The sequence below is a fragment of the Vulpes lagopus genome, chromosome 1 (genome assembly GCF_018345385.1).
Source record: "Vulpes lagopus strain Blue_001 chromosome 1, ASM1834538v1, whole genome shotgun sequence".
Taxonomy (NCBI): Eukaryota; Metazoa; Chordata; class Mammalia; order Carnivora; family Canidae; genus Vulpes; species Vulpes lagopus.
In genome coordinates, this window is record NC_054824.1 from 129,173,508 (window position 1) to 129,199,461 (window position 25,954).

General features: G+C 38.9%; 1 protein-coding gene across 2 annotated transcripts in view; it reads right to left on the bottom strand.

Annotated features, from left to right (window-relative positions):
- Positions 1–272: 272 nt before the first annotated feature.
- Positions 273–25,954, bottom strand: part of KLHL14 (kelch like family member 14) — a 123,198-nt gene continuing 97,516 nt past the window's right edge. For both annotated transcript variants that reach the window (XM_041758605.1, XM_041758692.1), the window contains exons 4-9: positions 23,380–23,469; positions 15,683–15,761; positions 8,136–8,326; positions 7,896–8,054; positions 4,895–5,052; positions 273–2,406 (exon numbers count right to left, since the gene is read on the bottom strand). In XM_041758605.1, coding sequence (XP_041614539.1) covers positions 2,266–2,406; positions 4,895–5,052; positions 7,896–8,054; positions 8,136–8,326; positions 15,683–15,761; positions 23,380–23,469 — 818 coding nt within the window. In that variant the 3' untranslated portion in view covers positions 273–2,265. The remainder of the gene's footprint in view (positions 2,407–4,894; positions 5,053–7,895; positions 8,055–8,135; positions 8,327–15,682; positions 15,762–23,379; positions 23,470–25,954) is intronic.

Here is a 25,954-nt window from a genome sequence, read left to right on the forward strand (position 1 = left end):
TGACTGAGGCACCCCCTAACAGATAATTTTTAACTCACTATTTTTTCAGAAGCATTCCATAATTTCTTTGCATTGTCCATACCATATATGTTTACATATTGCCAGGAAGCTAAATAAACTTGAAAAACATATCAGCAGAATAACAATAGTTAGGCACTTACATATTGTAAACCTTTGAACAATCCACCGTAGAGATTCATACATATGCCTTATAAGTAGGAATATGAGGCAATTGAATTAGTACATAAAGTTTTTATTTAAAGTTTTCCCCTTCCAAGCAAGCTTCATTTACACATTCTAATACTGTACAAAATTTACAATCTCTGTGACTTATGTACTCACTTTTCACTTCTAATAGTGTGTGCTTTTCTGAAATACAGAAAGCTTTACTTATAGTTATCATAAATGCTCTTATTTATTTTGGCTAGAAATAAAAAATAAACAAAGAACAAGTCTAAGGAAAGCGAATATCCTCATATAAACTGTGACTTTCAGAAGAAATGGTAGCAGTTGACGATCAAAGGTTCTGAAGCTGACCTTGTTCTCTTCATGATGCCAGCTAGGATTTTCCCCGCAAAGTGCTGTCACTTTTCTTTCCTTCTCTATATTGTTATGTTTTCAAGGAAAAAGAAATGAAAGTTGATTGCACTGGAGATAGATAGAGATATATATATATATTTATATATATATTTTTTACAACGGATCCTTTGGATCTGAACATACAAATAAATACAAAAACAACAAAGATTGCACTTTACTGTAGAAACGGCGTTAGATTCCAGTACACACCCATCTATCTGGACATGCTCCGCAGTGAAAGCCTATCACCAAGGCATTTTTAATCTGTGCCTTCCCCAGGTTGTTGTTTGGAATGACACATTTGTTGAGGGGTTCAACAACACCTCTGGGTGATCAAAAAATATTTTAGGCTAGTATTTACTCCTAACTGCTGCTGTTTCAGCTTTGAAGGGCTTGAAAATAAAATTCATGTTCCTTCCGGTTTTGCTTTTTTGACTGGCCGCACTGAAAACTATCTCATGCTGTCCTGACCTTCTCCTAAATTCCTCATGCTCCTAAAGACAGCTAGCAATTGCTCACCTAACTGAGCTCAGGCATCTTTGGCGATAACAGACAGATATGGTGAGTTGGAGAACAATCGGGGGTAAGTCATGTGCTTTTCTAGAGCCAAATCTAGAGCATTCCTAGAGCCAAGGGTGAGGAAGAGGGCGAAATATTTGTTAAGAGCTATAATTCACTCCTGTGGCTCCTTTAAGTGACATGTTTTAGGGACAGAGAGACAACTGGGATTGTACTTAAAAGAAACGATTCTTTCTTTTCATCCCTGAATTCCTGAAAGCAATCTCCCAGTTTCAGTACGGGTTACGTTCGGGTCAGATGTGTGATCCAACAGCATCTCTTCAATAGTGTACGAGTGACTTTGTCAGTCTTACCTTTTGAAGGAAATGACAGGTGTGTTCACTACTTTTTTATATACTGTAAAAAATGAGAAAACATGAGCCTCTGTGGAGTGAAGAGTGACATAATACATTTTGTTTTAATCTTTCGTATCAAATTGAGGACACAGATTACAACTGGCTAGCCTACAACCTACAGGGCAGAAAGCAATTGCTACGAGAGCCAACATCTTTCTCTTCTCTGATCCCAGGAGGTGCTGTGAGGGGCAGAAGGTAAATGAAATGAAGGTATACAGAAACAAATATGTTCCTCTTTAATCTTCTGTGATTTTCTAGAACTGTGTTGCCTATGGAGTCTGTGAAGTAGCCACAGGTTAGGAATATAGAATCAAGTGGCAATTTCGGTAATGCAGTAAGTATTTTAGCGGGGTCAAATTCTGAATCATTCATTAACACAATATCCCCAAAACTTCAACATAGATCACATGCAGGTAGACTACAATGCACAATACTGATCTTAGGTCTCTCTGGGGGCACTCTTCTGTATTTTATCTTTCTCCTTTCAAAAGTTAAGATCCACGTGAGGAGTTTTTGTAAAGCTGGGACAAGTTAAAACCAGTCTGAAATGGAAGAGTCTGTCACCACAGGAAGTTTGGTGTGATCCGATTACAGACACAGTTATCTGTTCAAGAACAGGTCTTTTTCTTGTGTAGTTACTTGTAAATCATTAGAAACCAAGGGTGGGTTTCGGCAGTTGTACCATTAGGATGCACTGTTCATAGTATAATAGTGATGTCACCTGTCATTGTCTCCTAGAATGTGATACTGTTCATTCCAGGGTTTCCTGGTGTTATTTATTGTAAGGTACACAGGCAGGCAGGATAACTGTTGCACAGGCTGGGCCTGCCAGTGGTTCTGCTACATCTCCTTCCAGTTCTGTCCAGGTGCCTTTTTCCGGACAATAGCATATCGTAGATGACTTGTAGGCCCCCTGTAATGGCAGAGTAGGGGGCATTTAGGGAAGGATGTCCAGAGAAGTGCAATGACAATCTTATTGATTACATTTACGTTGGAAATAAAATATTAATTCTCTGCTCTTGCTAAAAAGTTCCAAATGAAACAGTGGACTTTAAACTGTTTTATCCTAAGGGAAAATTTGGGATTCAGAAGATTTCAACTTCTGCTGCATGTGTGTGTATAGTGTGTGTGTGTGTGTGTGTGTATGATTAATAATAAAAGTCGGGATGCCTGAGTGGCTCAGTGGTTAAGCGTCTGCCTCCAGCTCAGAGCATGATCCTGGAGTCCCAGGATTGAGTCCCGCATTGGGCTCCCTGCATGGAGCTTGCTTCTCCCTCTGCCTATGTCTCTGCCTATCTCTCTCTCTCTCTCTCTCTCTGTCTCTGTGTGTGTGTGTGTCTCTCATGAATGAATAAATAAAATCTTAAAAAAAATAAATAAAAGTTAAATGCCTACAACACCTAGATGATCAGCAAATCCCTTAAAATAATTGACCAAAATTGGAGTTTATCCAGCTGGTTTAAACTAAAAAAATTCATCTTAAATTTTCAAATAATTTCAAGAGATTGGATTTGAGATTGTTGCCTCACTTTCTCATTTTTATTTTACTACTGTAGAGAATCAGAGCTGGGATTAAAAACTAGCTTAAAATAAACTGGAAAAAAAGGGCTTGCCAACTTCTTTGCACGTTGATTGATTGATTGATTGGTTGATTTTCAAGTGGCCACATTAGAAATAAAAAAAAGTCTTTAAGTAGTGCTTCTCTAGTTTCCCTTCCAAAACCAAAGCAGTTTGGTTTTTATCATAGGCAAAACCCAAAAATCCCAACCAACCTAATCATCCTATTTTGAAAGTGTACTCCTCATGTCTGGTTCCAAATGTGTACACTTTTGCAGCTAGTCATATGTACCAGCGAACAAGAACATGCCAAGTTATATATGTCTAGTTATATATATCAGTATATATTTGTCTCCATATAACTAATACCCTTTTAAAACTCCCCTCCGGAATAAAGGGGAAAGGAGAAAAACGAGTGGGAAATATCAGAAAGGGAGACAGAACAGGAGAGACTCCTTACTCTGGGAAACGAACTAGGGGTGGTGGAAGGGGAGGTGGGCAGGGGGTGGGGGTGACTGGGTGACAGGCACCGAGAGGGGCACTTGATGGGATGAGCACTGGGTGTTATTCTATATGTTGGCAAATTGAACACCAATAAAAAATAAATTTATATAAAAAAACTCTCCCCCCCAAATTTACACAATAACCTTGTTTGATGCAAAAGAAATAAACCCCACATAAATCTTATAAAACCAACACATAAATAAGATAATATAAAACAGTCATCATATATAAAATGAATTATGCAGACCATGAGGCCCTACATGTGTCCTAATGTGATGTAATTTGAACTACACAGCCACCTCCTCAGATGTTCTTGATGAAAGAGAAAAAAATAAAGAAGAAAAGAAATTTTAAAAAGAAAAAAGCTGAGCTTAATTATTAAGTCCTTAAGTCCAAGTTTCCATTTTATAGGAAATACAGAGACTATTTTAGATGACATTGCAAAGAAATTATTAACCAATTCCAGAATGCCAGCTATTCTGTATGATAATTGACCCTGTTTTATTTTTGTTTTGTTTTTTCTACAAGTTAATGGAAGAAGAAGTGGAGTGGGGTAATTTTCCAGATTGCAAGAGACGGATGAGATGTAATAGCCAAATACAAGTGAGACTATTGGATCCTGCCTTGAACATATCAACTTGAAATATACATTTCAATAGGAAAAAATCTGAATTCTGAATATAGATTAGATATGAAGGAGTTATTGTTAATTTTGTTGGATATGATGATAGTATGTTTACATACACAAATAATTTTTTAAAGATAAATACTGAAGCACTTAGGGTGAAATAATATGATGTCTAGAATTTGCTTCAAATTACTTCAGCCAAAATTTTTAAAAAGGTGGACAGATGGCGGCTGGGTTAACAAGAGTCCCCTGTACTCTTTTTGTGTGAGCTTGGAAATTTTCACGATAAAATTTGGGCAAAGTGAAAAGCAATGGCAAATTATATATTCTAAAGAGAATCTGTGGATATTCAACAATTTTTTGTTTTCATGCCTTACGGGTCAGAAACTTTTCAGACGATTCAAACAATTCAACAAACTAAGCAAACAATTTCAACAGAACATTTGTAAAACCCCTTTAGTCTCACTTTTAGTTGGAAAAGCAGAATCACAAAAGTATGGGGATAAGAGTGAAGAGATAGACCATATTTTGGGACACAGTTGATCAGATAGGAAGCCAGCTCGACAGGAACCATACTGATTCTTTCTTATTACCGAAAGTAACTTACTGCTTGCATACAAACATGATACTCTTAAGAGGTTTGTGTATGGATGGTAATGCATAGTAAGAACAAATCAGGAAGCAGGAGGGGAAGGTAAACGTGGACACATACCATACTCCAGCTGTAGCCTCCCACAAGGTAGATGCTGTCATCAAGCGCTGCGCAACCAGGACCACTTCGACCCTCCAAAATGGGAGTTTGGAGAATATTCCACTGGTCACCTTTTGGGTCATAGCATTCCACAAGCATTACATCAAGGTGGGAGAAACCTAAATGACACAGCAAGATGGAACCACACAAGGATAAACTCTTGGGGTCCTGATTCAAGGTTTGGGCTTCGTTTTAAAAATGCTCTAGAGCCAAGAAACAGATAATTGTGTCTTTAAAGACACAAAAGTATAAATTCACTAGTGAAATTGGGAGACATGTTACAGAGACCTAAAACAAACAAACAAACAAACAAACAAACAAATTCTGGATATTTCCAATTAATTCGAAGCAAGAATGTCTGACTCAAGTCATTGGTAAACATTGATTATATGGGGGTAGATCTTATTTAAAAGTGTTTATCAAAACCTTATTAAAAAGGTTTATAATAATTAAAAGCAAGCATTTTATAGAATGCTTACAATAAGCTAGTTGTCTTCCAAGTACTTTCTGTAGATGAATTCACTTAATTCCCCTCAACCACACTATGGGATAGTTATGCCATTATGTTCATTTTACAGATGAAACAACTGAGTTGCAGAGAAAAGTAGTGACTTGAAGAAGTCATACAGCCAGCGAGTATACAGACTGAGGTTTAAACTCAGGCAAACAGGCTTTGGAGCTCATATTCTTTTTTTTTTTTTTTTTTTTTTTTGGAGCTCATATTCTTACAGACTAAACTGTATTGCTTTTCCTAAATGAATATTTAACTGTCAAAATGTTTTAGTTAACTAAAAATGTGGTGTTCAGCATCTTTTACCTTTTTAGCAGCTTATATTTATAAGCCACAATGTGCATGATTTCCAATATCCACTAAGGATTGAGGTAGGGTAGAGGGCTAACTTCTGCTAAGGGTTGCTCCTCCCACTTCTGATGAAGTTTATCAGTGGCTGGGGCAGTAAGTAGGTTGCAGAGAACAACTTAAGTTCGAGGACTCCACTGGGGCTCTGCTTTTAATTTAGGAAGTCAAAAATCCATAGGGGGAGAGCTTCATGGTCACCGATCAGACCAAATCCTTAGTAATATTTTTCTTCTATTTAAATGCATACAATGGATATTTGCTAGCTGACACTTACAATGCATACACTAAATTAATCAACCTACTGGACTCTTTTTTTTTTTTTTTTTAACCTACTGGACTCTTCAAGGTAATTGAGAAGATAGAACAAAAAGTAGAACAATTTTCATTCTGGAAGAGGTAGATGAATTATTTCAGGCCACTAACTTCTTACATAAAATAAATCCTATAGCTTTGAGGACAGTAGAGCAAAGGGCTTACTGGAATTCTATGGTATATTCCTTTTCCCATTAAGGTTATCAATGATAATATACATACTTGAGGATTGGAGCAAATTCCTAGTTCTGAAGCCCTATAGTGGCATCGTAGGAGGATATGCATGCCTTCTCTGTGCCTAGTTCATATATATGTTGACTGTAAGCCTCACAAAAATTACCAAGGAAAGGATAATTATCCCTCTTTTATAGACATAGACATGAGGTTGAGAGTCTTGGTAAGACCACACAAGTGCATAACTGGGATCCAGACCCACACTTTCCCTCTAAGTCATGATGTCTCCCTGAACCAACCTCACTGTTATTTCTCATTTAGGTTGTCATTCCCCAAGTCTTTCTGTTCAAGTATAACCTCAAACATTAGAAGTTTCTAGAATGTTTAGTCATTATATGCAAAGGAAATCACATTTGAATGAGGAAAGCTACAAAGTTAATACTTTATATGAATATTTTGCTATAAAGGCAGGGTGTATGGATTGAGATGAAGGAACACCAGTGAGAAAGAAGGAGAAGAAAAAAAAAAGAGTGACAGCAGCAAAGATAACCTCCCACTGAAGAGAGCACAAAGGTGAGCAGCACAGATGAGGATACTGACCTTTCTGACTAAATATGAACTTGGAAATATTTACATTTAATGATGACACCTGTGTGGTCTTTAGTATGTTAGGGGGACACATGTATGAGAAAGCCCAGAAAGGAATGTCTACACCTAACCCAGTGTTTAGATGGGTATATTGTGGAAAAGTAAATGCACAGATGGGCCTTAGCTACCACACATGGATGGCCTGCTTCTCATGGGGTTCAATTTCAAGGATCGTGAAAGGTCAAAGCTGGAGGAGATTTTAGAGATCAGCTCGACCAGTGTTGTCATTTTCAGGTGAGGACACTGAGGCCCAAAGCAGTTTGGGACTCCTCTCAGCACCAGAGATCTCTGTTTCCCTGTTACACTCAGTGTGACATACATGCATATCCTGGTTACACACGTGTGCATAAATTGCAGAAAGTTGTAGTCATAGATGTATATGGAGAAGGAAAGGAGCCCAAACAAAACCCTAAAAATACCTTGTTTTAAATGTTTGTTATTAGTAAAGCAAATGGAAGGAAGTTGAGAATCACAGAAGGTTTGATACTCAACTCGCAGAAGAATTTATTCTCAATTTAGACATGAAATTCCATGACATGTTTTTGTTAAGAAAAATCACGTATCAGCTTCCTTATGCAGCTATGACTGAAGTTCTTTATGATTACCACAAAAAACAATTTTCTGGAAAAAATTTATTACTATAACTTTGGTGATAAGGAATAATTTATTTTACTGAATTCATTGTTACAACAAATTGTTTGTGCTTTTCCGTTATTAATGCTCTCGTTTCTTACTTTCTGTTGACATCATTATTCATTTCTTTAATGTGTGTGGTAACTTAAAAATAATCCTCTCTGCAGAGGAGCCAAAATAAATGCCTGCCCAAGGGTACAGCTAATTTACACAGAGTAGATTTTATTTGGTCAACATGTTTTTTACTTGGTTAACTATGATTATCTAACAAGAAACCCCCTTAGCAAAGAAACAGGAGATGCAAATGATATTGTGATTAAAAAAAAAAAAAAAGACCTTTCAAATGATTTCCTCCAATTGCATACAAGCGATCATTCATTACAGCCAAAGTGTGGATGGCGCGTTTTGTGTTCATATCTTGTTTTCGAGCCCAGACATCCATTACAGGGTCATAGCAATATAGCCACGGGACATATTCTCCATTGTGTACACCCCCTGTGAATTAAACATATACATACAAGTCAAGAAAGTGCCTTGGAACTGAACTTTGTAACAGAAAGTGGAGGAATGACTTGCCTGAAATGTATATTTTCCCATTGTGCACTGCTCCTGCATGAGCTGCCAGGGGCTGTGGCAAAGAGGACACATAACGCCATTCATTTGTTTCTAGGTTATAGCACTCCACGCTGGACAAATAGCCGGTTTCGTTCCTTCCACCAATAACGTATAAATGTTTGTCCAACCGACATGCATAGAAACTGGCTCTTCTACAATGAAAACAACAACCCACCGTAAATCACAAAAGGAGCTCAGTCAGGCAAAGGAGGTACATCCTGCTTTAGAAAAGGCTAGCAGAAATTTGGAAATTACACACAGTCCCCTTCTGAATCCGAGACCTTTACAGTAATCATATGCATTGCCCACTCTGGCTAACATTTTGTTATTAAAGTAACAGTAGAGGAGAAATTTCACCAACTCTGATGCAGCTCCTTTTCTCTTGCTTTCTTATACACCGGTAAAGTGTTCACTAATGTTTGGGATATTTGGTACCTTGTAAGGATATCACAGCTCAGTAAGACAAAGTGAAAAATGAGGTAGATAATGTAACAATAATAAATTATCTTGACATTCACTTTTTTCATGGTCCTTCAAGGGTCATTGTTCCCAATTTATAAGAGAACTACATCATCAAATTTTTTCTTCAATTATCATTTTTTTCATTCCCAGTATTACTGCAAATAGAGAAACTTTTGTGAACTGCATTTAGTGTTGAAGTTTTGCTCTTACATAGCCTATTGTAGGAATTTCATTGATATGGCTTTTGGTATTGCTTCTTACAAAGCTACAGGATATTTTTCAGTCTCTATTCAAGAGAGGCACTTTATTCAATTTTCCCAGTAAGCCTTCAAAGGCCAAAGACACCAGCTGTGTTGAAAGGCCTGGAAACAGGGAGACCAATTCTGAGGTACACCATAAAACAGGAGTGAGATATCGAGGGCCTGAATTAGAGTTTTATGGAAGACATACAAGGGCAGATGCAAAAAATGTTTTAGAGCAAGACATAAGACCTGGGAGCCAGCAAGACATGAGAGCTGAGGGAGAACACATGTTCAAAGGTGACTCAAAAATTTGGAGTTTGGATGACTAGGTTGATATGCTGAGCAAGTCCTTGACCTTTTGCTTCTTTTTTCTCATTGATGCTACTGGAATCACATATATTTTGGGGATAACATGTGGTCCAATACTGAATAAGTACAATTGTTAAGTGCCAAGCCCCTCAGAGAGTATAATTTGTTTGACGAATGGATAGTTCTCATAAAATTTAGTGCCAAGACTCTTGGGCCATGTGAGTAGCAAGATCCAGTCCTAGAGGTTTTTATCAGGAGATTTTTGAAGCTCTGTTTACAAAGTGCCAAAACCTCTGGGAAGCAGTATTCAGCATCTTGATTGTCAGTTTAGTCTCTGGGATAGATTGCCTGGCTACAAGATTTATTGGACGCGTGACCTTTGACATGTTACTTAACCCCTCTCAGCCTGGATTGCTCATCTGTAACAGGGAGATGTTAATGATACCTTCCTTAGAGGATTATTTGCAAATACATATGTAAAGTGCTGTCATAGTGTCCCAGTTTGTGTTCATGCTTTGGAATCTTCAGTTAACATTACCCAGACAAAAAAGTTTTTAAAAATCAGCCATCAGGGTGTTTGCAAGGAAACTTTTCCTAGTAATACTCTATTTTTTTTAATTTTTATTTATTTATTATAGTAACAGAGAGAGAGATTGAGAGAGAGGCAGAGACACAGGCAGAGGGAGAAGCAGGCTCCATGCACCGGGAGCCCGATGTGGGATTCGATCCCGGGTCTCCAGGATCGCGCCCTGGGCCAAAGGCAGGTGCCAAACCGCTGCGCCACCCAGGGATCCCCCTAGTAATACTTTAAATGACAGTTAAATTCTTTAATGTTGGTTTAGGTGATTTATTACCATATAGATAATGGTCTATGTTATAGATGATGATATATTCAGTTTTGCTTTATTTTTCCCAGCTTTATTGAGGGATAATTGACAAATAAAATTGTAATATATGTAAAGTTACACTGTGATGATTTGATACATGCATGCATTGTGGAAGGATTTGCATAACCAAGTGAATTAACACATCCATCACTTCACATAGCTACCTTTTTTTTTTTTGGTGACAACACAAGATCTACTTTCTTAGCAAATTTCAAGTATACGCTACAATGTTAATGATAGATCAACTATAGTCACCATGTTAATACATTAGATATTCAGAACTTTTTCATTGTGTAACTGAACGTGTCTGTGTTTTCACCAACCTCTCATTTCCTTCATCCTCTAGCCCCTAGCAACCACCATTCATTTTGTTTCTGTAAGTTTGACTTCTTTTTTTGCTTCTTCATTTTTTTTCTTAGATCCCACATATAAGTGATACCATGCAGTATCTATCTTTCTCTGTTTGGCATCTGTTACTTTGCAAAATAGCCTTCAATTTCATCCATGTTGTCACAAATGGCAGGATTTAGCCGTAAATAAGATTCCATTGTACATATATATCACATTTTCTTTATCTATTCATCTGTTGGTAGGCAGATTGTTTCTATATTTTGGCTATTGTGAATAATGCTGCAGTGAACGTGGGAGTACAGATATCCCTTGAGGATACTGATTTCTTTCTCTGGATATTGTATGGTTCAGGTTTTTTTGAGTATTCCTGAAACTGTTAGCATCATTGATAATTTTAGAGCAAAATGTTGGCTGTCTTTGTTTTTTCTGTATTTTCTTGATGCTTTTGAAAGAAATATGTGCTGTGGGAAATTCAGAAGGATGGTAAAGAACACAATGATGGAGAAAGGAGGAAGGAAAATAAAAAGCAGGAGTGGCAGATGTCCTAAAATAAGGCCTATTAACCTGCGCCCTCTGGGTCTTCTGAGGGGTTCAGGAAACTCTGACATTGTAATAAAATTGCCATAAAAAGTTGCATGTATAGGCTTTGCACATGTGCATTTTTTGGAGAAAATAGGTTTGGAGAAAGTATTTGGAAGAAGCTTTTAATCAGATTATCAGAGCAATAATTAATCTAAAAAATTTGAGATTTTCTGTTACAGAGAAGTAAAAACTCGTTTAAATGTACTATTAGGTTAAAAACAGTCACAAAATTAAATGCCCACAGATGTCCATTACTTCCTTCTATTTCTCTAACCAGATTTCAGTTCTCTCATTGAATGTGATAGGTCACGGTTGTCTTACAAGGATTTTTACCCTCTCAGTTAAAATATTTTAAAAAAGAATTTATTTATTTATCCATGAGAGACACAGAGAGGGAGAGAGAGATAGATAGATAGAGAGAGAGAGAGAGAGAGAGAGAGAGAGAATGGCAGAGACAGACGCAGGCTCCATGCAGAGAGCCCGACGTGGGACCCGATCCCAGGTCTCCAGGATCACACCCTGGGCTGAAGGTGGTGCTAAACCTCTGAGCCTCCTGGGCTGCCCAGTTAAAATGTTTTATTGAAAAGACTGATCTGTCTACAAGAATAGATTGGAGTAACAGATATTTCTTTGCACCATGGACACAAGAGTACATCAGTACCCTTTTTCTATACGATGAGTCTATAACAAGTCATAGAGCCTCTGAAATAATTTTACTACTGGGCCATCTTTAAATAATTTGAACTATGTGGGCTGTAAGGTGTTGAGTTCTCTGCGCTATATACTGGTCTAGAAGAGAAAATGCCTGTTAGTCATGACAAGTGCGAAAACCCTCCATTAAATAAGTTTAGATAATGGCGAATAAGAGCAAGATCTCCTCACCGTAGTGTGAACTCCTTTCATCTAGACTAAATTTCAGTTCTCTCACTTTTTCTGTCCTGGCTCCTTCCTTTCTTCCTGACCTTAAGTGAGCCTGTCAGAATTTGCTCTTGTTTTAGCCAATATTTTCTTAATTTGATGCTTCGTGTGTACTCCTAGCTTTATCCACACAGTGTCACTGTTAGGATCTAAATGGGGGAAAAAATCAGCAGGTTTCATTTCCTGACTAAAAGTGCATTTTTATGTAGAAATTCCAATAGTGAAGATTCTGAGCCTATGACTTATTCCCTTGCTAGCCCAAAGTAAGAATTCATGAAATGCATCATAGGAACAATGGATAGTTAATGGTCTGTCAGCATCTGTGAATATTTGCTCCAGGCTGAATTTTACCATACCAGGTCTCTCCTGGGAGTGCTCTCAGCCCCTCCTCCCCACATGAAGAACACACAGGATTAGGCTGTTTGGGTTTTTTTGTTTTGTTTTGTTTTGTTTGAAAAGTAAGTTCAAGATTACAGAAGATTTTTAAATGGGATTGTGCTATTTCTATTTCAAATTGTTCATCCATCCCTCCTCCAGCACCTCCTCCCCCAAAGCCAGAGGCAATAGTCAATGCATTGCAGTAAGTTTAAAGAGACTACCAGCAACTTCTACAAACATACTTTGAACGCTGCATATTGTACAGGTCTTTACTAGTTCTTTCTGACCCTTAAGATGGTCAGTTTATATCCTAAAGCATGAGATTGAATTACTATAGCCTTAGATCAGCTTGAATTCTTGACTTTCAACCTCAGGTTAAAAATGGTAACAGATTTTTTTCAAACAGAAAATTGTCTTACGTCTTACATTGCTTATGTTGTTTCGTGTAAGGCTTCTAGAAACAAAATATTTAGATTTGGAAACAATTTTTTTAATGTATTTGCTTCTAGCATTTCTGTTACTCTGTGAAATATGAACTTTGTTATTGGTGCTCTCCAAACTGCCTTTTCTTTTTCATCTTTTTTTTTTTTCTTGACTGGCTAGGAGGTAAGATCTCCATATGAACAATACCTAAAATATCGATTTTTACTGGAAAAAAGTATAAAGTTATCAAATCATTTCTATTGATCCTAGTTTCAATTTTTTAACCTCTTTGTTTCACTGAAGAATCAAATCCTACATCTGAGACCAAAACAACTCAGTAGCATTACATTTAAATGTATGTTTTCCTGCAACCATTTCATAGGTAGCAGGGATGTAATCCATGAGTTAGCTGAGTAAACCTAGGAGTAGTGTATCCATTCCCCTGTTGAGCTGTGTGTGTGCCTGTGTGTTGCAGGGAGTATCCTGCATTTATATTAGAGCGCTCCTTTGGAAGCTCTGATTAGGTAAAAGATGTTAGGAGTCTGTCCAGCCAGCTCTAGGAGTGGGTTACCCCAGAGGTGGTTTTCAACATGTTTCTATTATTCTCAGTTTGGTAATTTCTCAGCATAATCACTTCTTAGCAGTTTGGTAGCAACTCATGGAAGGAGGGAGGTTGGGGAACTTCTGGTGAGTCTAATTCATGATGCATGCAATGCAAAATTAACTCATTTAAATGTTTCAAGAAACTTCTTTTCAGATCTGAAGGATGTCTCAATATTTTCTTTTACTTTTTTTTTCTTCTTTGTTTAATCACCAATTAAGCCACGCCAGTAACTTAGAATGCTACTTAGAATGGAGGCTTGGCAATGACAGAAAAATTTCACTTTAAGTTATGGATTGCTGCCTGGGTCAACCAACCCATAGGAGATCTGGAGCTAGAAGATTGACTGGGCATTTGTGAGATCTGCCTTTTCCCACTCAGCTCTGTAAGGAGCTCTTTATTTGGTCTATCGAGTTGATTGTTCTAAATCTAAAAAAAAACTTCTCTTACTAGGGACCTGACATGATATACCATAATGACTTAGAAAGAAACGTTAAACAGTCCATCCTGTCAACGGTGGCTGCCGGGCGCCGACAGACCATGGCAGGTCTTTTTATCAGGTCAATGAGCTGCTAAAAATTGTCTAAGTAGGACCCTGCCATGATAGGCCATAGTGCCTCAGAGGAAGTCATTATAGAATATCAAGTAAACAATACACATTTAAAAAAATTACTAATTAGGTTTTGCAGCAATACTTCTCATCCTTAGGGGCTCTACAGTGAGATAATTGACCGCGACGTGAGTTATGCTTCCCAAACCGAAGGCGTGAAGGTTAATTATCGTGGTGTGCAGCCCCCAGCAAAGGGGACCATGGTGATGAGATGCTGTCATTTCAAACATATTACTGATATTTATTTGAAAAATATTTTTTTAAATAAAACTTTTTGGAATGGTTTTGATTAAACGGTAAAGTGATGCAGCCACAATAAGAGGATCAAGAAATAACCCCCGAGGGAGAGACACCAGGCACACTGGAGGAAGGCTTTGCGAGGCTCCCATGCACACATGTATGCACACGACAGGGACAGAGAAGTTGGTCAGGACACTAACTAGAATAATTTCCCGAGGTATTTTTGAACTACACCTTTTCCTAAAAGTGTCTGTGGTTCTTATACTGTGTCTCATCATTTCCAATGTATAGCTTTTAGGCTCTTGAAAGAGAGTTTTAATTTATTTAGAGGGAACAGAGTGTTGGATATGGAGTTTTCTCCTAACATTGTTCAAACTGTCTTGCTGCAGCAACGCACATTTTTGAATCAAGGATAGTATCTGAAAACTTCCTTTTAACTTGGAATTTATGATTAAGGATCTAAGTTGATCCCAGTGTAATCTTAGTGAATGTTTATAAAAGAGACGTTAAGGTGAAGAGTCCTGAGGGAAACAGGAAAGAAAATTATTTCTTAAATAATTCAGTTGAGAAGAAGAAATAGGTTGCAGCTTATTGTTATCATGGTGGGTACTTTCATCAAGAGGGTGTTGAAGTACTATTATTATTTTTTTAAAGATTTTATTTATTTATTTGACAGAGAGAGTGTGAGAGAGCATAAGCAGGGGGAAAGGCGGAGGGAGAAGCAGGCTCCCCACCCCTTGCAGGGCTCCCTATCAGGACCTGGGATCATGACCTGAGCTGAAGGCAAATGCTCAACCGACTGAGCCACCCTAAAGTATTATTCAAAAAGAATCGAGTGCTCAAAATTCAGCATAGGAATTCGCACATGCTTTTAAGATGTGGCCTCACATGGGTAAGAGCAGGAGCAGCAAAATATGTATAAATGTAATAGCCACTTGTCCCTTGGCCGCTAGGAGACTTTGAGATAAACACCAAATACATAAAAGATAAGATGACATCTTGCAAAACTATTTTTTTAAAGCGAACAAATGATCTGTTCTTCAATGTATGATGGGAGGATAGTTGAGAGGGCAAACGTAAATTATTTGAGTTAGCGAGACTTGGAGCACTTAATACCGCAATTTCTACATCAAAATGGATATTATCCTAAGAATGGTGTTTTATATTTCAGTGATAGGATTAAAATATACTATCACTGAAAAAAGAGGGATAGGCGGTGAGGTTTTAGGTCCACTTGCCAAAAAAACCAAAGCAATGTGGTAAGAGAAGACAAGTCATACATTTTTTTTCTTCCTCCTTTAGGACCAATAATTGACTTATTTGATTATTTTTCTCCATTGAGTTAATAAAGTAGTTATTCTAAATTGGCCAGGTCAAATTTTGCATTTTGACTCATGTGTCTTTCATTGGCTCCATTTAGCATAATTTACCACAGAAAACCATTCAGCATCCATGCTTCCTGTAAAGCAGCCACAAATGTTCAGACATAAGAAATAAACACTTACCTTTCTTGCATGGGTGGAAGTTGTATCCAGCTATTAAATCGAGGATCATATCGGCTGACAAAATTTGTACTGTGTTTTCCTGTAAAAATATATTTGAGACATTTAAAACTTAAATTCCTTTGCTGTTTTGCACATTTAATAGTGTTTATAAGATGTCTTTGTTCTTGAGTTTAACACACAGATGAATTAAGAACAGGGACTATCTAACATAGTCTGAGAAGCAGTAAATCAGTGGTAAATGTGCCACCTCAATTATTTTTCTTTTTCTTCTCTTCCCCTCCATCTTTTCTTTTCTTTTCTTTTTTATTTTTTGGAATGAATCAGAGTAAAACTAAATCAACCATAAGAAAAAAAGCAAGTATGTTTATCAAAACAGTTTTACCACAAAGTTAGGGGACACATTTCCGGGTTTTGGTATTTTTGTGTTTTAAGAATGAAGTTATGGTCTATAAATAAACAGTTCTGGAGACTACCTTGTGTGATATCTCTGGTTAGAGCCCTTTTTTATAATGATCCAAGAACCTAGTAGTGGTTGAGTCAGCTCTCTCCCCATGGAAATAACAGTGATCACTATAGTAAGAGTTTGCTTTAGGAAATCAAGTTTAGCCTATGCATGTCATGTAAGTTCTGTGCATGTATTTGGGGGAAGCACAGTTGCAGGTATATGTGATGAAATGGGAAACAGGAGTCCTAAGAGCTGGTCAATCAGCTTGTCTCCTCTGTTGGGCCTAGGAAGCACAGTAATGCCTCCAAAGCATTATAATGGATTTTATTTTACATATAGATTGACACCAAAGCAAGAAATGGAAGCAAAAGAGTACATTCCAATTTTCTTTGTAGCATCTGAGATGACAGTCATCTAAAGCACTAGAAGTTTTAACTCCGGAAGTCTGTTTTTGTTTACATTTGTAAGTAAAAATTGAAATACAGGTACCAAACTTCACCACAGGAATAAATGGATAGGAGTGTGTGTGTGTGTGTGTGTGTGTGTGTGTGTGTGTACCTGCTCTCACAGGCATGTATATTCCACACAATCGTTAATTGGATAAATATGCTTCAAGCATTTATTGTATGTCTTATGTGTTCTAGGTTCTGAGAATATATTGGTGAACAAAAAAGGAAAAGTCCCCATTTTTGTAAATGAATAAAGAAATATATACTATATTTTCAAGTAGAAATGAATGCTATAAAGAAAAATAAAGCAGGGATTGATAGGGAGGAGACTAGTTTAAGTAGAATGGTTTCCTGCCTACAGATGTCTTCTGCAAACCATGCAAATATCTGCAGAATGAGCCTCTCACACAGTGGGCCAGGTGAGTAGAAAGTCCCAGAGGTTGGCCAAGAGTTCAAAATGGGCAAAATGCTGGGGTGACTTGAACAGAAGTCAGAGGCATAACAAAATCCAGAACATAGTGCGCCTTATGGACTGGTATAGGGTTGTGCTTTCTGTTATAAGAATAGTAAGAAGCCACTGGAGGTTTTGAGCAAATGAGGAGCATGGACTAATTTACATCTTACAAAGATCACTCTGGCTATTATATGAAGAATACACTATAGAGGAGCACTCTGGAAGCAGGGGAGCTGTCAGGAAGCCATTATAACAGTCAAGGCAAGAGTTGATGGAGGCTTGGATGAAGGTGGAAGCATTAAGATATGGCCAAGTTTGGGATCTATTGTATGGGCACAGCCAATAAAATTTTCAGATAGACTGAATATTGGTAGGTGAAAAAGTAAATAATTAAGGATGACTGCCAGATTTTTAGTCTGAGTAAGTAGATGGAAGGTCATGAAATTTGCTGAAGTAGGGAAGACCAGGCAAGAGCAGTTTGGAGGTCGAGAAGAGAAACCATTAGTTCTGTTTTGGATTTAACTTTGAGAGGCCTACAGAATTTCAAAGTGGAAGTGTGTGATAGGCTGCTGGCTAAATGAGGCTGCATATGCAAATTTTAGAGTTATTAGTCTAGAGATATTTAAAATCCTAGAACAAAATGAAACCCTTTAGGCAGAAGGTATGGGCGTGGAAGATAAGGGGTCCTGGGATTGAGCCCTAGAATACAAAAAGAAAAACCAGCAAGGAAAGGAATTGTCAGAGATAGGAGGAAAGATATGATATTTTGGAAGTCATGGCAAATAGTGCTTAAAAAAGACCGATGGACAACTGAATATTGACCATAGGATTTGGCAACATGGAGGCTGGCGGTGGCCTTGACAAGTGTTGATTCAGGGAACAGGTAGGGGATTCCTCCAGAGAGACTAAAATCTAAGAAAACAGATGCAAGAGGAAGGCAGTGCTTCTGAGCACTTTTGTCATTAAAAAAAAAAGATAGCTAGAGGATGCAGCATCAAGAGAAGGTTTTGTTTGGTAGTTTGGTTGTATTTTCATGTCCAGAAATACAGGCAAGAGCGTGGGCATGCAAGAGGGAACGAGAAATAGGCCTTAGATTGGAGCAGAAACAATAATAGGAGGGAAGATAAAATATATGGGTAGACTTGGAGGTAAGTGGCACTAGAATTGGTAGTGGCAAGATGAAGATTTTATCTTCTGATTGCTTCTATTCTCAATGAACTACAAAGAAAGGCCATCAGTGGACAGTGAGGAGGGAGGTTTTGGAGAAGGAGGCATTTGAGAGAGAAAGTGTGAGATAGCTAACCTGGAGGGTAGGATAGTATACCTACCAGGGAAATTTAGTGGGGTTGACTAATAGCCAATATGGTTTATCAGTAGCCAGTGTGATTGTGCAGTTTTCTACAACCAGATTTAGTCACTCAAGTACAGGGACGAGGTGGAAGAGTGTTGGGCTTAACCAGAGCCAGGGCTTTACCAGGCAAGTATAATGGAAGGAGAGATGGACGCAAGGACTGCTGGTATATGTGCTAATGTGAATACAGGGATGGGCAACCTAAGTCCAGTAAGGAGGGAAGTAAGGACATCATATGATGACAGACAGTGAGAAAATAGTAGGGTGGAGTGAAGGAGGTGGCACATCCAGGATAACAGTAGACAGCTGCCACATAAAGGGGCAGCAGGTGATAAAGACTAGAGACATCCTTTAAAGTGGTGGGTTTTAAGATTGTGGGAGTGACAGTAAAGAGGTAGTAGAAAGCTACCTGCCTTCAATAATATGAAGTTCTGGATCAGGTTGGGGAGCAGAACCCAGTTCCCAGTATAGAGGGTGGCTGGGAAAACAGTACTCTCAGAAGATTGCCAGCCTTTGATTAGAAAAGGATGGAAGTAATCATTCAGAGGAGAGTTTAAGGATTCTTGGGATTTTGTGGACGTGATATGAGTTCTAAGGATCTTGTGAAAGGGTCTGGATGGTGTGATTGGTTGGTAAATTAAATTTTATTTGGGAATATACAGAAACAGTTAAGAGTCCAGAGGTGGGGATGACCCAAAAGACAAATGACACAGAGAGGCTCCAACTCATGGAAGGATTACATCTAGAGTTGGTTTATAAGAGAGTTTTGTAGAATTTGTAATCATTTCACTCTTGGAAAAAATATTCTTGATAGGTTCCAAGGTTAATTCCCAAAAGAACCTGAAGATGAATATCGTTCATAGGAATGTAGAGCATACCTGCCATAGATAAGAAAGTTTCTCTATAAAATTTGGTTTAGAATTTCCACTTAAAGGAAGACATCTGTCTCCTTTCAGGAATGGGGCAGAGTGCCTTCTGGTAGAAATTAGCAATGTTTTCTTTGGTTGTATTGGTAGTGGTCTTCACTCATGGAAAAGGTTAAGTAGGGACTGGTGTGATATGGATTTAAGATGAAGAAAGAATTTCCAGGGGCAGCTTCAGTGGTGTGAAAGAGGGGTGAGGGTGGAGGATTGGAGAGAGAAAAGGCAGACATTCTGGAGTTGGCGAAGCATGTGTAGAGGGGATAATGAATCTCAGAAGAAACGAGTATGGTGGAGTGAGGAAGGTGAGCTAGAAGAGTTATTTGTTCCTTCCTCATGGCTTCTCTTAGGACTCTATCAGTAACTTGAGAGTGGTAGCCACACGCAATGGAATTTTGGATTATTCCACATAATGGAATAATGCTTTAGTTAAACATAATGCTTTAGTCTCTTCTCATCTTTTCTATTTTTTTCTTAAATCTTCCCCAATTTCTTCTCTTTTTGTGATGATGCCCTGTCACCAGACACCATTGTTGACTACCCTTTAGGTGACAGGTAAAATGGAGCATGGGGTGGCAGTTTCCAGCCAGTGGTCAAAGGGAAGAAGGGGGAAGGAAAGGAAGACTGCCATAGGCAGTGTTTTGGGGAGTGAATCATCAGTAAGTGACAAATATAAGTCATTTTCCTGTAATCTGGGACACTGACGGAACATATGCATATGTATTAGAATATTATAATGCATTCCTGTCATTAATGACATGAAGGGAGTCAATAAGATTTAATATCTATAGCTGACTAGAAAAACAGTGTATGTATCCTGTTTAAATTTCCAGTAACTAATATGTTTTATGATTTCAAATTCTGGTCTTGTAATCAACATAATAGAGAAATGAAATTATATTTGTATTTTATGAGTAAATATATGTTTTATGAGAATGTATTCAAATTCACAATTTTCTATTTCATTCCAAGACATGCATCTCAGGCATCATTTTCATAAGAAGTAAAGTTTAACTTAAGATTTTGTCTTTGGAACTGACATATCCAAAGCATTCGAATTCATGGATTTTAAATTTTTCCTCCCTGGTAGCAGTGAAATTAAAGTTCTATATTATCATAGGATTGCTATTCTTCATAAGTTTTGATATTAACTGCTTACTTTTTAATTGTATAAGGTATTATAACATGAAAATCCCATATTTTTGAGATGACTGAATCCCTGCACAGTTTTCTAAATGAGAAATGAAGAGTTCCCTGAGAATCAGAACCACTTTCCACCATGATAGAATACTGACTTAATTTCACAAAATCAAGGCAAAAACATGATTGTTATTTAGTATCTAGCAAAATACATATGTTTATGTGAGGAGGAAATGTTATACAAGCCTTAAAGACTAAAGCAGACAGACCGAGGTAGGAATCAGTTCATCTTCGTGCAAGCTCTGTGACCTGGCAAGTCCTTTCACCTCTTCAGGCTTAGATTCCCATAGTAAAACTAGAACAATCATGGAACAGGCCTCCCAGGATGGGTGTGAGGATTAAGTAAAATGATGCAGGTGAGTGCTTAGCAAATTCCTGGGAAATAATTAGTACTCAATAAATACTACTTGTTAATGTAGTATTTAATGTAAAAAATAAAAAATAAAAAAAATAAAAGGTGGTCAGCTATGGTTGACCAGATGGTTGACCAGATGGTTGGAATATAAAGCTACATGAAAAATGTTTAAAGGATTGTGGTGGCTGTGTGATTGGTACCTAGCCCAGATACCTTTACCGGACTGGTACCTGCGCTCCCAGGTTGCTCACTGTCATAGCAGCTCCCTCCCTGGGGAATTATTCTCAGCCAGACAGGCCACATCCCTGCCTATCCTTCCCCTGACCTGGGGGAAGGCCTCAGCCAATGACTGAGTGATTGACCCAGGGGCACAGAAGACTGGCCTGCTTGCCTCCTGAGGTGACTGATTCTCCTCTGTTTAGGAGAGCCAGCTCAGTGACTCATCAGCATCTGCCCAGATCTGTACAAATGACTTGTTGTACCAAATACCCCTTCAGGGACAGAGTGACTCAGCTTTGTAGGTGGGACTCCCATAACTCTAAAAGAGTTAGCTGCCAGGCCCTTATTGAGAGTTATTGTAAAGTTAAAATAGTTATTAGAGTCTTTCTATAATTCAATTCTGAGCCTCCTAGTGGCCAAAGCAAAAAAAGGAGAGACATGTTAAATCACACAAATGCATTAGTGGCAATTTTCAAAAGCACACAATGCCTTAGTACTGCAGTCTGGCAAGAATTTGTCACATGAGTCTTCACATGTGGCACGCTGAGTGGTGACAGTGACAGGTATCCCTGCAGTAAATGCAACACTATGTTTTCTATAGTCTTTTGTTGCAGCATATTCATTCAGGGCTTTCAACTGAATTCCTGTTCCTCTCAGGGGTGGGGGGAGGCAAATCAGTGAGGTCCAATGGCACAGTTTAATGGGAATCTGAATTAGTCCAGAGATAAACCATGACTCTATAGACCAGAGGAAGAAATGCGTCCATAATGCTCTTCCCTATCCACCCTCCCCTCACCAATCTGTCAGCTGTGTGTGATAGACGCTGAACAGGAAGCAGATACAGGTTATTTTGAGGGGGTGGCGGGTGCATAACCCAGGGAGCAGGTTTCCTGTGTTGCTGAAAAAGTGTGTTTCAGAGGAATGGGAAGTTTTGCGAACACCAAGTGGTCACACCAAGATGCATATTTTACAGAGGCCTGCTCCACCTGGGGAGGGAGGTGGGCTAACAGAGCATTGTCCCCAGAATCAGGACTCTGCAGCCTTCTCTTGTCATGTGTTAGTTTTAATCTGGCCTTCAAAAAGACCGTTCTGCAGATTCTTTGCTTAGATAAACCCAATTGCTGTGCACTATGTACTTACAAAGGCTCTATTCAGTTCAAACCACTTCAGAGGGACAACAGGTTACACAGTAAATGGGGAACTTACAGTGGATTGTACATATGCCAGCGTTTTTGGGGAACACGTCAAGTGTGTCATTGCAAAGATAAGTTAGCAGAGAGATATTAAATATCACTTTTGTTCCTGTTCTGAACCTGTTTCTCATGAAGCTCAGGAACTGTCCCCTTTGGAACGCTAAAGGATGGGAACCGAAAAAGCTGCAGGTTTTGAGAAAGAACGTCCTGCTCTCTTCAAAGAAATGTTCTTGGAAGGGTGGCCTGGGTTGTTTTCCTTTAAGATTTTCTAGAGTGAACAGATGTAACAATTTTCTATAATTTGCCTTGGTGCAGATGCTGAAAGAGAGCATTCACAATAAAATATACGCAGTATATGTAATTTCACTTGGATGTTCTGGGGTTTTAAAGTAAAAATGTGTACCTGCAAGCTGTTTTATGGTTTCTCAGTCATAATGATCTCTGTTACACAGAAGGCTACAACTGCGACTCCTCCCTCATGTGCAGGCGTTCCAAAAATATCTTGATAATTTTGCGTATTCTGCAAGGCACCGCGATCTCCCGTGTTGGCTGGGTGGGGAAGCGGGTTAAAACGTGCAATTTCTCTTTGCGATCAGTTTATGGAGTAATCACAGCGACAGGGAGGATGGTGGGGAGCCTTGCACAAGGTGCAGCCACCAGAATGGGTCTCAGGCAACCAAGGCTGCGAAAGATCTTCAACTGGGGCTGTGCGCTATGACCGCAGATAAAGCTTATTTATGGAAACTGCATCCTTATACTGATAGAGCGGGAGAAAAGTGGTGGAGAAGGTGGTGAGAATTCTTAATAGCTGCAGCTTGCTACCTGCCTCTGGGGAGTCTGTGCTGATGCTCGTGGCGTTCCTCAGGGGACGGATAAGGAGAGGGGCTGGGGCGGCACTGCGAAGCCAAATCCCCAGGCGGCCCATGAGCGAATGCTCCGCTGCGTGCGTCCTCTGCAAGCTCAATGGTTGACCCTCCCTCCAATTGTCAGCCCAATTTACCGACTGCTTCATTTGTCCCTGTTCACAGAAATGTATTTTCCACAGTAATTACAAAACGGGCTGCTACCAGCGCCTTCCGCAACACACATACTTGTTGAGTTCAATAGTTACCATTGGGGTTCCACTGGTCCTCTCCACCCAGCACAAACAAGAAGTTTTCTACCTCCACGACGCAGTGGTGGGCACTGTTGTACGGCATAACTGGAATTGGGGGGGGGGGGAGAAAAAAGATGCATGAAAGTCTCCACCTTAGGACTCAGCACCTTGGCTCACCAGTTACTTGCTTCCACCACAGGGCATGAAATGTGCCAGTGAGTAGGAAGGAAGAAGAGAGCACAAGCAGCAGAGCAGGGCACCCGCCAATCCACGGTGGCTCAGCCGTGTGTTCACAGCAATTTCAAACCCAACCCCTTTTGATGAATTTTACATAATGTTATTCCGCAAATTAGTCAAGAACAACCTGTCATGCTGCTTTCGATTCTTGAGTTCTCCTCACCTGCCCGGCGATGGGGATCGCATTCTAAAGCAATGACGGATACTCCCAAATGGTCAGGGCTGGGGGTTACTTCTTGGAAGAAATAACCCCACGTACACTTGGAGCCATGGAGATGCTCTGCCCAAACTTGGTTTGCTGGCAATCTTTCCATAAACAGACTCAGGGTGCTTGGGAGCTTTCTATTCCACAGCAATGAGCAAGCTGAATTTCCATACAGTTTTAAGTTTTTAAATTAAGGTCCTGCTGATTTAATGCCTTCTCCAAATGTATACGCTTAATCTCCTGTACAATGTCATTAGCAGCACAATCACACATTTTCTATCTATCTGCTTAGGAGCTCTTCTGGAACAAAGATAAAAACTGTCAGGAACATCACAAATATCCGTTCCCTTGGTCTCACCCTCCCCCCTCTCCTGCCCCAACTTGCATGGTGGATGCAGGAGGGCGGGCGTATTCTTCAGAAACCCACCAAAGCCTGGTTTCTCTGTATTTGTTTGTTCTCATTTACATTCTCTTTTGGGGACACGCACAGTGAGACTAGGACAGCCCTGTCACCCCATGTGCAGTGCAGGGCCGGGCTCTGCTATTATAATATCATATGGCACATGTAAACTTACACAGAATTAGTTATCGTATCACATGTGGTGGTTTGGACCCAGTGACACCAGTAGGAAAAATGATGTCCTTGTTCAGCTCATCATATGGGCACCTTAAATCTAGGTGAGGACAAATGGGGAGGTGATGTGCATGTTCAGGCGGGGAACTTATTGCTTGACACGGATCAGCAGAGCACTTAAGAAACCAGTGCGGTGGGAAATCAATATGACTCAGGGCCAGCTCCTACTTTGTGCTCTTTTGCCAATGCTGAGAGAGAGAGAGAGAGAGAGAGAGCCTATCTTACATCCAATGTATTTTGGATGATCTATATCTCTCATTTCATTTTGCTTTTCCTGTCTTTTATTTTTCTCAGAATGCACTTATGCTGGCTAAGATAGGTAAATAAAATTCATAAGGAACCAGACATAGCCTTGAAATCTGTAACCCAGCTTCTGAAAGAGCAAATCAGATCATTTAAGCTTCTTACTAAAGGATTTTAGGAGTTTGAGTTATTTTTTAGTTATTTTTTTTACTATGAATATTCATTGTTTTTGAACTTACAACGCCAGAAGGCATTGATACGAAAACCCCAGATTTCGGTGATAATGTAGAAAGTGGATGTGCCATGGATTTGTGTGGCCCATTGATTAGGTCATTGATTTAGGGAGTCATGTTGGGGATGTCCTTCTGCGCCTCAACCCTCAGTTATCTCTTTGGAAAATGATTTTAAACAGATGGCTCTGCAGGGATACCACAAAGTTTCTCAGAATCCATTGGGGCAGGATATATGTTGAGTTCACTGATCAACTAAGATGAAATATGTTTTGAACATTAAAAAAAAAGTAATCATCATTGTTTAGATTAGGATGCTAGTTCCAAAATAGCAAACAGAAAACTATGCTCCTCATAGGTGATGTATATTGTGTATACTGTGAACAGCCTGGCGCTACTCCAGTTCATCATCATGTCATCTGGGCAGTGTGAAGTCACAGCATTGATTGTCATCTGCATGCATCTATTCACATGGGACCCGAGAATGAGAATAGAGGCCATTGACTATAACCAACTTACGTTATGACTGCTGCTCTTTCAATATTTAAATTTTTGGTCAGCTCCATGCCCAAACCTTATAAATAATGAAAAATTGTATTATCATCTTTTTAAACTAAAAGTCCGGTTTGATAATAAAGCGCCATCTCTGAAAATATAACACTTGTGTTTTGTTCTTGCCATTTATTTGCTCCCATTCAGGCAAGCAGAAATTAAGTGAAGGAAATAATACGTGATTTATTCTTAAGCCTCTTTTTCATTTGATTACCCCTATTGTTATGCTTTATGCAAACAAATGAAACTATTGCACTAAACTAGAAACCTTCAAAATAAGAGAGAAGGTCTTTGAAGTCCTAATATAAAGGCTACTTGAAGGCATTCCCATTTTTTTTTTTTTACTCTTGTTTTTAAACCTTGTATGCTATATTTCTTGGCTGGGTATTTTAGTATTCTCATTCCTGAATTATTATCTTTTCTAAATTATTGCCATGAATCGAGAGGCTATAAATACACACAAATAACTCTTTGAAATTATTCTGAACG